General features: G+C 44.0%; 1 protein-coding gene across 1 annotated transcript in view; it reads left to right on the forward strand.

Moving 5' to 3' along the window:
• Positions 1-13015, forward strand: part of LOC116512083 — a 76464-nt gene that overhangs the window by 28368 nt on the left and 35081 nt on the right. Inside the window, 5 exon segments of the mRNA XM_032222358.1 lie at positions 2386-2523; positions 6071-6086; positions 7567-7691; positions 7799-7884; positions 9404-9704. Of these exon segments, the coding sequence (XP_032078249.1) occupies positions 2386-2523; positions 6071-6086; positions 7567-7691; positions 7799-7884; positions 9404-9704 (666 nt within the window).

A 13015-nucleotide genomic window follows, 5' to 3' on the forward strand; every position in this document is an offset into this window, starting at 1 on the left:
CAGCCCCTCCCCCTGTGGGCCTTTCCAGACCCCAACGCTCTGTCCCCTGCCTCTCCGGCACCCGAGGCCTCTACCATCCATTGAGAAGGCAGAGACCGATCGCTCGGCGCGGGAATTGGCTGGCATTTAGTTTTCCTGCTCTGCGAATTGGCCATTATTAAGTCTCCCTGGGTGTAAATCGGCTGTGATCATGCAGCTGTGGGGGAGGGGGGAGGACAGTGGACCCCAGTGGCCAGGGATGGCCAATAATTGCCCAAGATAGGTCAGATGCTATGGGGGAGCATGGGTGCGAAAATCTCGCTGCGTTCAATTGTCCCCATTCCAGCCCATGAAGGGGAGTTGGTCTAATCATTTGTGATGGGTGCATCAAGATGCCAAATTCTGTATAAACAGAAGACCCCCCCCCTCCTCATAGGCAGGGTGGATTCCCTTCTCTTACAGGCCATCTTGAATTCGCAACTGTTTATAACAATTGTTATTTACAACACACCCTGTCAAAAGCCACGTACAACTCAAAGACCTTTCTGATGGACAAGCTCAGCGTCTTAACCCCTGAGCCAATTAAAGCCATAAGTCAGTAACTACATGTAAATAGTTCTTTGAAATTTAGAGGTCACCCAATTGTAAACAAGCTGCAAGTCAGCCCTGCGAGGTAGGCCAGAGAGGAAACACAACTACAGGTGAGCTATAGTAATTCTAATTTTTTGTGAAGTTTGGGAAGCTATTGTAAAACCCTTTATTTAACAACTGTCTCATTTAGTGACCATCCAAAGTTCTGACAGTGGTTTTAAAAAAAGGTAACCCTAACCAGGCCAGAACTTTCATTTTGAGTCTGGCTGCAAACCTGAATCTGCCGTGGCATCATCTCATGGCCCAGACCATAATATCTCAGAGCTGCTTCTCCGTCTGCCTCCCTTGCTTGGTGCTTCTTTGTCATCTTTGCAGACACACCTCGGAGGGGGAGTTTTGAGGACTCTGTTCAAAAGCACCTTCTACACCGTTGAGGTCTCTCTCTACCTCAACCAAGACAGCCAAGCTACACAGAAAGGACCTCTCTGGCGGCCCTTCAAGCAACGGACTCCAGGAACCGGTGGCGATGCTGGGTGAAAACGATGATGAAGAGGCGGCCCGTTGCTTCATACAGTCCTCCTCGCGATCTTCTGCATCTCAGGAACCTTGACCAGGTTTTCATTCCATGGTAGAACCTTCACCTGCCATGAATCCACCTTCCCACCACCATGGATTCATGCAAGGTGTGTTTGAATAGCTCTGTGGACATAAAGTACTTTATGGGTACTTTATGGATCTGGGTACTTGAGAGACCGCCTACTGCCAATTACCTCCACTAGGCCAATAAGATCCCATAGATTAGGCCTCCTCCGAATTCCATCAGCCGGTCAATGTCGACTGGCAACTACCCAGAGGAGAGCCTTCTCGGTGGCTGCTCCGACCCTCTGGAACGAACTCCCCGTGGAGATTCGTACCCTCACCACCCTCCAGACCTTCCGCGTAGCCCTTAAAACCTGGCTGTCCTGACAGGCCTGGGGCTAAAGACTTCACCCCCACCCGAATAGTATGACTGTTGCACTTTTTAACGATGTATTGTCTTCATGTATGTAACTTGTTTTGTCCTTCCCTCCCCCTGAATTGTGAGCCGCCCTGAGTCCCCCCAGGGAAAAGGGCGGCATACAAATAAAGTAAATCCAAATGCAAAGTCCACCTTTTGATGGCCTTCTCCCTCTTCTTTCTTCCTCAGGTTTGGGTGGCTTTCGTGTTCCCCAAGCTTCCTGCCAACTCCTACGTCCTCCTGAAGCCCAACCTCGATCAACGCTTGCGACAGCTGGCCCTTGTTTCCGCTTCTTCACCGACTTCACCCGCAGCTTCTCCCTCTTCTCGACGGCTTCCCGAGACCACGACAACGAGATCCTCCTCTGGCAAAAAAAACCCCATGGTTTTGAAAGGTGGGTGGGTGGTGAGTGCACCATTTTCACGATGCCCAACCTCACAGATAGGTCTACCATCCCCTGGGAATCTTTTTGAACCGCTTGGGATTCGGCTACTGGGATAATCCAGCTTTGGTTAGATTAGATGGGCAGCGCCGTAGGGCTGGGCTGCCAAAGCGTTTGAGACCCAGTTGCCTATGGCCTCAGACCCATTGCTGGACTGGACCTCGCTGAAGTTTGAAACCCCAAGGCGACATTCTGACGGAGCCCCTGTGAAGCCTTCAGTCCAAGAATATTAAAGACACACTGGAGGCAGACCACAATAGGAAGCAGAGCACAGGAGAGCTTTTGGGGGGGGGCAGTTGGGGGGGTTGTGTCCTCAGGGTGAGCTTGGGGTGACCAGCAGGGCTGCTCTCCTAACGTGACCTCTCTTGCCCCACAGCTGTGGGATTATCCCGAACCCCAGCCCAGGCTCCATCACCACCATCTACTGCAACGGGCAGCAAGGCCGCTACATCAGTGTCCACTTACCTGGGGAGGACTACTTGACCATCTGTGAACTGGAGGCCTACAGCACTTGGTACGGAAGCCACGTCTTGTACTGGGGATGATTGACGCGCCTGCGAAGTGTCAACAGCTCTCCAAATAAATCCAGATAAATGCCTCTAGGCTCCTAAGACTCCTGGGTGTTCTCTGGTCCTTCTTTGGTGAAAAGGAAGGCCTCGGGGTCTGCTGGAGAGAGCAAGGGAAGCCCACTCAGCAAATGAAATACGAAATAAAATAATACTCATTAAAAATAAATATATTGAAAAGAAAAAGCAAATGAACTCAAAAGGCAGATTTGATGGACAATCAGGTCTTTTTCTGCTGTCAGTTTTCTATTTTCTCTTGTTTGTATCCTATCATTTACATGGGTTGCTTATTTGGTTCCACCACAAAACCGCGCTCGACGAAAGCGCGCTCGACGAAAGCGCGTACCTGACGTCATCACAGAACGACGAAAACATCACGCTGTGAGCGGTAATGTTAAAATTAACGCGAAAACCTTACCCTAACCCCCCCAAACCTAACCTTAAACCTAAACCTAAACCTAACCCTTAACCTAACGCTAAACCTAACGCTAAACCTAACGCTAAACCTAACGCTAACCCTTAACCTAACCCTAACGCTTAACGTAACCCTAAACCTAAACCTAAACCTAAACCTAAACCTAACCCTTACCTTTACGTGAATCGGCTTGCTTTAAAATCGTTTTTTAAAGCGCCCTTTTTTCTCCGCGGTCGTATTTGTCGCGCTGCTGATGACGTCAGGTACGCACTTTAATCGGGCGCGCTTTAGTGGACCGCGGTTTTGTCGTGCCACGGCTTATTTAGTAGCCTATGACTCATTAAGTGTTGTATCGAGGTTTATGATGATTGTGCTTTAGGATTAGGATTTATCACTTGTTGCTTGCATGTACATTGAGAGCTTATGCACCATAGACAAATTCCTTGTGAGTCTACACTTGGCCAATAAAGAAATCCTATTCTATTCTATTCTGTCTTATTCCATTCCATCTCCTCTCCATTCCTATTCCCTATTCTCTATTCTATTCTATTCTAGTGTGTCTAAATGTGTTTTACATATGACAGCAAATGTTTGGGACATCAGATAAGGAAGGTGTTTCTGGCACTCGTCAGGCCAGACTGGGGTGAATGGAAAACCCAGGTGATCAGAGGTGGGATTAGTTCTTACTATCCTCTTACCTGTCCAGGGACATAGCAGCACATTCATTGTAGAAACCTGGAGTCTTCCCTCTGCAGAAAGCAGGTGTCCTTCGCTTACCTGGCATTTTGGAAGCTTCTCTCGGAGACAAGTCAAGTCCAAGCTCCTGCTCAATTGGTCAGCTTATAAAAATGGCTTCCTGGCTTATTTCTGAACAGGAGCTTCTCTCCCGATCTCTCTTGATCAGTGTGACACACTTTCTCAATCTTGACTGCTGGAAGATGGGTGGACTTCAACAGCCAAGCTCTGCTGACTGGGGAATTCTGGGAGTTGAAGTCCACCCACCTTCCGGCAGCCAAGATTTAGAGAGACACCGGTCCACTCATTTATTGCCAGAAAGCTTTTTTTTCTGACTTTCATTTGGAAACATTCTCTTCCTATCTCCTATCAACTTACAAGACTGGGGGAAGAATCTGGTTCTCTCAGCAGCTGCAACTTGTGTTGACTTTGGAGGTGTGAACATGGTTCTTGCAAAAACATTCATGTTGCTCTTTGCTCACAGACAATGAGAAATGATAATGGATACAGCGTAATGATATATACATGTATTGACAATTTAGTAAAAGAAATTTAGATATAAATTGTAAATTGTGATTGGGAAAAAGACCTATAAATTTTATTAACAAATTTTCATTTAGATCTTGTTATAAAGGTGTAAGGGTTTTTTTTTGTTTTTGTTTTGGTGATGAGAGGAGATGGGGCATAAATAGTAAATGATTTTTAGCCAATTATAATAACAAGGAAATGTTAATGGACATTGTTTAACAATATATATATGCTATGGTATTGGCTAAAGTAGGATATAAAAAGGGTTAGAAACTTTATTAATTGACTTTTACTTAAAATGTTTGTTTGTTGTTAATGTTAAAAAAATAAAATAAACAACTTAAAAGATGTTATAAAGGTGTAATGTTATTGGAGGATTTTTTGAAATAGCTAATGAATGACATTATGTGGTTGTGTCTTTAAGTATGAAGGATTTGAGGTAAAAGCATGTTCAAATAATTGTAGTCAAATGAGAATTGTGGTACATTGATAGTATATAATCTAATATGAACTATAAGTAATGACTGGAAGAAATGCACGAATGTTATCTGTAACCAATCAACACGCTTTCTACAAGATGTAATGAAGGGTGATTCTTTTTTTGTGTTTTTGTTCAATTAAAATAAAATAAAAAATTCAAAAAAAAGTTGTTTTAAACTTAATTTAAACTCCTTCAGTTAAAACATGAGTAAAACATTTTTCATTTCCAAGTTTTTTCCCCCAGCCACTGATAAAACAAGTCCCATATCTTATAAAATTGTTCATCCTCTTGCTCTCTGATTTCAAATGTCAATTTACTCATTTCGGCACAGTCCATTATTTTTCGAATAACTTCTTCCTGTTTTGGTATTGTTTCATTTTTCCAGTTTTTTGCAAATACGATTCTGGCTGCTGTTAACACGTTTACAATCAGATATTTTAAGTCTTTGTTATAGATTTCTGGTATGATTCCCAATAAAAAGACCTCTGGTTTAAAGTCTATGTGTTTGTGTTTCATTTTCTCCAACCACGTGTGGATTTTAGTCCAGTATCTTTTAGCTTCAATGCAAGTCTACCACATGTGGTAGTATGAGGCAGGTATCTGGTGACATTTCCAACATTTTTCTGATTTATTCTTGGACATTCTTGCGATTCTGGTCAGGGGTAGATGCCACCTGTAAAACATCTTATACAAGTTTTCTCTATATGCAGTAGACATTGTCATTTTGTAATTTTGAGACCACAATTTCTGCCAATTCTCTAAATCAATCCCATACCTAAAGTTTTTTCCCCAAGCTATCATAGTTTCTTTAACTTGTTCTTCATGCAATTTAAACTCCAATAAATATCCATATAGTTTTTTAATTACTTTTTCATCAGTACCTGTTAGAATTTTGTCTAACTCAGTCATTTTATTATAAAGACCTTTAGTTTTTCTATCTTCATTATATCTAGATTGTATCTGTACATATGAATACCAGTTCATTTCTACCCCTTCTTGTTTCAACTCTTGACTAGATTTGAGCTCACCCTCTGAATTCAATAATTCTGTATATCTAACTGTTTGTTCCTTTTTATATATTATCGGATATGAAAATGCTTCAATTTCAATATCCAGACTGGAATTTTTAAATAATGTAGTCTTTTAACCTTTTCCCAATTTAACAGCAACGCCTCCCTTATATAATGTCTTCTAAAGTAACCATGTGATTTAGTACCCTTATACCATAAGAAAGCATGCCATCCTAACAGCAAGTCGTGACCTTCTACATTCAATAATCTAGAGTTTTTTTAATAATATCCATTCCTTAATCCACATCAATTTTGTTGCCTGATAGTATAGCTCCCAATCAGGTAACCCAAATCCTCCTCTCGATCTAACATCTTGTAGTAATTTAAGTTTTATTCTAGCTTTTTTCCCTTGCCAAATAAATTTCAAAACTATTTTATTTAAGTCTAGAAAAAAATCCTTACCCAGTCTGATTGGGATTGTCTGAAACAGATATAGAATTCTAGGTAGAATGTTCAGTTTAATTGTAGAGATTCTTCCCATCATTGATAAGTGCAAATTTTCCCATTTCTCCAAGTCAATTGCTATTTGTCGTTTTAATCTGGTATAATTATCCTCTTTAAGAGTGCTACATCTAGGTGATAGATATATCCCCAAATATTTAACCTTACTTGTGTTTTGAATCTGCAACGTTTCTGACAACTCTTCCTTTTGTGTAGCTGGGATATTCTTTGTCATGATCTTTGTTTTATCTTTGTTTATTTTCAAGCCTGCTACTTCTCCATATTCCTCTATTCTTTCCAGCAATTTGGATGCTGTTTCTAATGGATCTTCAAGAATAAAAACTAAGTCATCTGCAAACGCTTGTAATTTATACTCTTCTCTCTTAATTTTCATTCCTCTTATTTCTTCTTCTTCTCTAATCTTTCTATTTAAGACCTCTAGTGTTAGGACAAAGAGTAGCGGTGATAGTGGGCAGCCTTGTCTTGTACCTCTCTTTATTTCAATCGGATCTGTTAGTTCTCCATTTACCATTATCTTTGCTGCTTGTTTCTGGTATATCATTCGTATAGTTTGAGTGAATTTCTTGCCAAAATTCATCTGCTCCAGTTGCAAAAACATAAATTGCCAATTCACATTGTCAAAGGCCTTCTGCGCATCGAGGAACATCAGTGCCATTTGTTTTTCAGGATGGGCCTCATAGTATTCCAAGGTATTCAAAATCATTCTCATATTGTCTTTAATTTGTCTTTTAGGTAAAAAGCCATTTTGATCTGGGTGGATGAAGCCATTTAAATATTTTTTAAGTCTCTCAGCTAGTATAGATGCAAAATAGCTTGTAGTCTTCCTTGGGTAGTAGTGTGATATACACTTCTGACCATGACTTCGGTATTTTGCTCTCAGACATCACTTCATTCATGACTTGTAGGAGTGGGAGGGTCAATGTTTCTTCAAATGTTGCAGCCATGGTTTTCTTAAAATAAAAACCTTGAGAATGATTTTGGTCTGCTTGTAAAACTAAGCAAACTGCCCCCCTTGTGAAATTCAGTGCTGGCTTTAGTGTTTGCTGAGAGCTTATTTTGAGCCGGAGGACAGCCGTGGGTTATCTTTAACTATGGGAGAGAGCCAACCCCTGCTGGAGATGGGTCATGGCCATGGGGATGAGAATTCTGGAGAAAAATCATGTTTGCTAAGTTGGCGACAGATCTTGCAGCAAAGCAAACCAAAACATCCACTGAGTTGGGAAACAGACCTTTGCTCTGGCCTCCTGATTGGCTTGGACTTTGTGAGTCAGGTCAATCCCACCTGGGGGGAAGGGGATAAAACCGAGGCTGGTCAGAGGGAGGTCCGCACTCACCTGAAGCACCTGCAAGTGGAAAGAAGCTCTCCTTGTTCACCCTCCAGCGAGGACTTCCAGCCCTCTGGACATCGCCAAGAGACCGAAGGAGGTGAGTGACGGGTCTCCATGGCCAGTCCTGGTGCTCAGATGTGTGGAGTAGAGGCAGCCAGCTCCTCATGCCACGCCCTCCCTGATCTCTCCCCTCCTCGCTTGCAGGATGAAGCTCATCTGGGGGGCTCTGCTGGTCACGACCCTCCTGGCAGGCCCTGCAGCAGCTCAGAGTTGCAGCCCTCTACCTGGAGGTAAGAACCACGTAAAGACCTTTGTGTGTTTGTGTGTCGTCCTCTCCCAGACTCCTCTTAATCTTATACCACCACACTGCCTGCAACACTTCCCACGGTTGTTGCCTGAAGGGAACAAGGGCCACGAGATCCCTGAACCTCACTCGTCTGTTGCACAGCCATTGTGAGACCTCCTTGGGAGCAGGGACTCCAGCGTGTGTGTCTCCCAACAACCTCGGCCCTTGGCATTTTGTTCTCTTGATGTGTGTTCTCTGTTTCTCTAACCCATCTCTAACCCATGCCCACACTTCAGAGCCTCCGGGGGGGCCCTGGGGGCACTTGCAGGGGAACAAGCCAATAGAAGATAAACTGGAGGAGAGGTGTCAATGCCCCCAGCACTTCAGGCCAGCCGGAAATTTCCTCTCCCTAATCTGTCCGGTGGCTGTGAACCAATCACTCGGGTGGTAACATCACAGGGTAAAAGGCCACTTGATGTAGATCTCTTTGAATCTACTGTGATGAGGTCCGGATCTTCTCTGGGAGTGGAAAAAAAGGAGCCCAAGGGGTTCCTCCCCCAAGAGCAAAGGAACGTAGCATTGCCCTTAGCTCACTTCTTTCAACCCATTTCCCAGTCTTCAACATTCACTCCTTGTGTCCCCAAAACATTGCGCTTGTGGCTTTGCACCTCTCCTCCTCCTTCTCCTCCTTCTCCTTCTCTTCCTCCTCCTCCCTTCCTCCTCCTCCCTTCCTCCTCCTCCTCCCTTCCTCCTCCTCCTCCCTTCCTCCTCCTCCCTTCCTCCTTCTCTTCCTCCTCCTCCTCTCTTCCTCCTCCTCCTCCTCCCTTCCTCCTCCTTCTCTTCCTCCTCCTCCTCCTCCTCCCTTCCTCCTCCTCCTCCCTTCCTCCTCCTTCTCTTCCTCCTCCTCCTCCTCTTCCTCCTCCTCCTCCCTTCCTCCTCCTCCCTTCCTCCTTCTCTTCCTCCTCCTCCCTTCCTCCTCCTTCTCTTCCTCCTCCTCCTTCCTTCCTCCTCCTCCTCCTCCCTTCCTCCTCCTTCTCTTCCTCCTCCTCCTCCTCCCTTCCTCCTCCTTCTCTTCCTCCTCCTCCTCCTCCCTTCCTCCTCCTTCTCTTCCTCCTCCCCTCCTCCTCCCTTCCTCCTCCTTCTCTTCCTCCTCCTCCTCCTCCCTTCCTCCTCCTTCTCTTCCTCCTCCTCCTCCTCCTCCCTTCCTCCTCCTCCTCCCTTCCTCCTCCTTCTCTTCCTCCTCCTCCTCCTCTTCCTCCTCCTCCTCCCTTCCTCCTTCTCTTCCTCCTCCTCCCTTCCTCCTCCTTCTCTTCCTCCTCCTCCTTCCTTCCTCCTCCTCCTCCTCCCTTCCTCCTCCTTCTCTTCCTCCTCCTCCTCCTCCCTTCCTCCTCCTTCTCTTCCTCCTCCCCTCCTCCTCCCTTCCTCCTCCCTTCCTCCTCCTTCTCCTCCTCCTCCTCCTCCTCCTCCTCCTCCTCCTCCCAACCATTCTCTGCTTGAAGGGCCTCCTCCATTCTTTCCTGCAGATTCAGAGCCAAAGAATTTGGCCTTAGGGAAGCCGACCTCCCAGTCCTCCATCTACCCCAATGAGTATGGTGGACCACCAGAGAAAGCTGTGGATGGGGACTGCAGTGGGCTGTGGACCGATGCCTCCTGTACCCACACTAACTTGGAGAGAAACCCCTGGTGGTTGGTGGACCTGGGGGAGTCTCATAAGATCTCGGTGGTGATGGTGAAAAACCGGCATGACTGCTGTGGCGAAAGGCTGTTTGAAGCGGAGGTCCACTTAGGAGACTCTCTGGAGGACCATGGAAGAGCCAATCCCCTGTAAGTCGCTTTGAGTCATCCCCAACTGGGGTCCTCCATGTAATTAGGGCATTGACGGAAGAGACAGACTCCACAGACAGAGCAGGTGACTTTGGGGTGCTGTTGAGATGCCGACTTTGTCCTGGGGACCAAGGTGTCCTGAGTCCATTGGTGTGGAGATTGTGAGATCACCCCCCTCCTTGCTCCCCCAAGAGACGGGGAAAGAACTGATACCAACTGGCTAAGTTGTGGTCTCAATTGTTGGGGGGACTGTGCGAACTCCACCTGATTGTTCATTTTTGCTATCATTTAAGTTGCAATCTAGAACATGGGTTCCCTCTGAACTGTGTAAATCACCCCCCAGATGAGGCCACCTGGCCTGTGGTATTAGAAAAAGGGGGTTTCTCTGCTTGGATTTTTGTTCTGGTCTCAGCACCTCAAAAAAGACCTTCTCGGAGTGGAAAAAAGGCTTCCAGGGTGTTTTGGGCCAGACTTAGAACGGAAGCAATAAATCAGGAGAAAAGAACAGCAAATACAGGTGGACTCAATCATTTGGTTGCACTTGGAGGAATTGTTGTATAAGGGAGCAAAAGAGAGAAGTCCAGTTATGGGGGAATAAATGGCTCAGGTTTCCTTTCTCTCTCTCTCGTTAGATCTGGGATTTTATTTATATGTTTATTTGAACTGATTAGCTGCCCAGGTGCAGTGGATGGATTTGGCCAAGGCAGCCATCCAGGTCAGGGAGAAAACTGGGTTGGACAAATCCATGTGGCCCTTGATGACCACTGTAGCATTCTTCACAGCAGGACCAAAAATGACCGCAGCTGTAGGAGATGACCAGGCTGAGCCCGAGGGAGGATGGGGGTCAAACATGTCATCAGTCTCGCATCCCCTCATGCCCACAAAAGATCCAAGTCCAGCCCACCTTGAATTCTGACTTTATTTTTTTGAGAAATGTTTTTTTTAACATACATAGTATAATCCAAAGTATACCTATACATCTTAACAAACATTTTTGAGTAGTTTTTCTTTTAAAGGTATATCTTTATACGAATTCCATTTGTTTTCCCCCCCCACACACACACAACAACCTCTTTTTTGGACACAGTGCAAGACAGATTCAAACTTCCTGCTATCCTCCTCATGCTGTTACATACTTTTACATCATTAAGCGCCCCTATTTTGTCTCATCTTGTTATTTTAACTATACATTATTAGAAGTATTTTCATATTTTCCCTCCATTTCCCCCCTCTTCTGATAACTTTTCCAACTAATATTTTTCTTATTTGTAACCTAGCATGATTATTTCACCTTCCATTATTAATACGTATCAGCTGACCTACTATCTTTATTCACCTTAGTTAATTTACCATTAATTCTTTTTTGCTTATAATCCTTTCTATATTATACACACATATTACATTTCAGTGTTAATTAAAGTTCACAATAGTATATGCTTTGCAAATATTCACCATCTCCCCCCCTTCTCATCTATCAATTTATTATTTTCCCTTCCATTTATTTTTAAAAAAATCTTAAATCCCAATCTCTGAACTTTCATCATAACCTCTTCAGGATTTCCTTTTGTCTCCTCAGCCTATTTCCCCTTTTTCTTTTCTTATTATATTTTCCCCCTGTAGTGTACTCTTTTCTTTCTTTCATCATGCTGCCTGTCTGCTCCATTCTTTTCTTTCCTTTTCCCTTTTTTTGTTTTTTTATTGGAACACATTCTTCCCTCTTTTTTACGCCTCTATTAAGTCCAATGAGATCCTTTATCTGCTTATTATTTCTCTCATTCTTTCTTGCTTTTTCTATCATTGGGTGTTCAATTTCATTTCTTTCCATAATATTCCAATTATCATCCTTTCTCAACCCAAATGCATAGTTTTCAACATTTCACATATTTCTTTTAAGATCCCACCCTTCCATAATGCCCGACTTTTAATTTGCTATTTTCCTTCTTCAGATCGTATCTCAATTCTTTACGTTTCAAAACTCCTCCCTTCAAACAGAAAAGGAAGATGGTTTCATTGTACAAAAAAACTGATCAAACTACTTGTGTTGTTTTAAAGATCCAATCTCCTCACAGCCAGAATCAGCTCTTCTCTTTTGTTCTTTCAAATGAGAAATGTAATGGAAATATGTAAATGTAATCTTTAACTCACAGAGACACAAAATGCAGATTGTAACAAAGGAGTAAGAGATGGGAGGGGATTTCTTCTTTAAATTTTAAATGGTGAAGTTGTGTTGGAAGCAAGTCTCTTGGCTTTTGCTGTTAAATTCCAATTGTCAGCTTTTTCAGTTCCCAATTTCGTCTCTGCCTGGTAAAAGTTGTTTTTTTCTGATAAGTCTCCACTTCTTAACTTTGGGGTTTTCCCCCCCAATCAAATATAAACTTTAATCTTTAACTCCACAGAATACAAGTTGTAGTAGAGAAGCAGGTGATGGTGGTGGTATTTTTCTTCAGTTTTAAATCATAGTGGTGGGTGTCCCCCCCCCTTCAGCTTCTTTGCAATGTTTCCATGCAGTTTGGGGTTTATTAATTACCCCCTATTGATGCAAGGTCTTCAACTAGAGAGAAGATTCCCCCCCCCCCCCCCGGTATTAATAAAATATTCAGTCCTTCTTTTAATTTCACCTTCTAAACTAAATAAGCAGTCCTTTCTCTTTGGGCTTTGATGGTTTTAAACCGCCATCTGTTTTCCTTTCTCTTTGCTTTACCACGCAGTTCCTAATTTCTCCATTTGTGCTCATTTGCATTTGAATTCTCTCCTAATCACAACTCCACTTTTATTCTATCCGTGGATTTTTAAATCTTCTCACCCGGTCTTGTCTCGCTTTGTCCAGCCATCACTCCTGTTCTCAGGCTTAGCCTGGTTGCCTCCAACTTTGTGACGTACATTTTATGTCTGCCTCCGCCATTGCCTGGTCATAGAGCCAGTCTCTGGCTTTCGAGGGACCTGTTTCTCCCCTCTTGGCTGTTCAAGATGCTGCTCTTTTTTTTCACCTCCTCTCCAAGAAGGTTCTGGTCTAAATGACCCCCAGGCAATGGCTTGTCAGCCCTGGAATTCAGGGCCCCGCAGGAGCCCTTTTCCCAGTCTATCTCCTTGTGGCCGATCTGCCTGGATCTCCTGATTTCTCATGCTTTCCGGCAGCATTCTTCAAAGTTGGTTTCAAAAAAATCAAGATGACAACCTGAGAAAGCAATGTTTTATTAAAAACCATTCCCTGCAGAATCACCCCTGTGGTTTGTCCAGCGAGGTTAATATCTCCAATTAATCGGAATATTAGAGGCACAAGGAGGCCCAACATCAGGGGCAGCGGAGGTCGC

The sequence above is a fragment of the Thamnophis elegans genome, chromosome 8 (genome assembly GCF_009769535.1).
Source record: "Thamnophis elegans isolate rThaEle1 chromosome 8, rThaEle1.pri, whole genome shotgun sequence".
Lineage (NCBI taxonomy): Eukaryota > Metazoa > Chordata > Lepidosauria > Squamata > Colubridae > Thamnophis > Thamnophis elegans.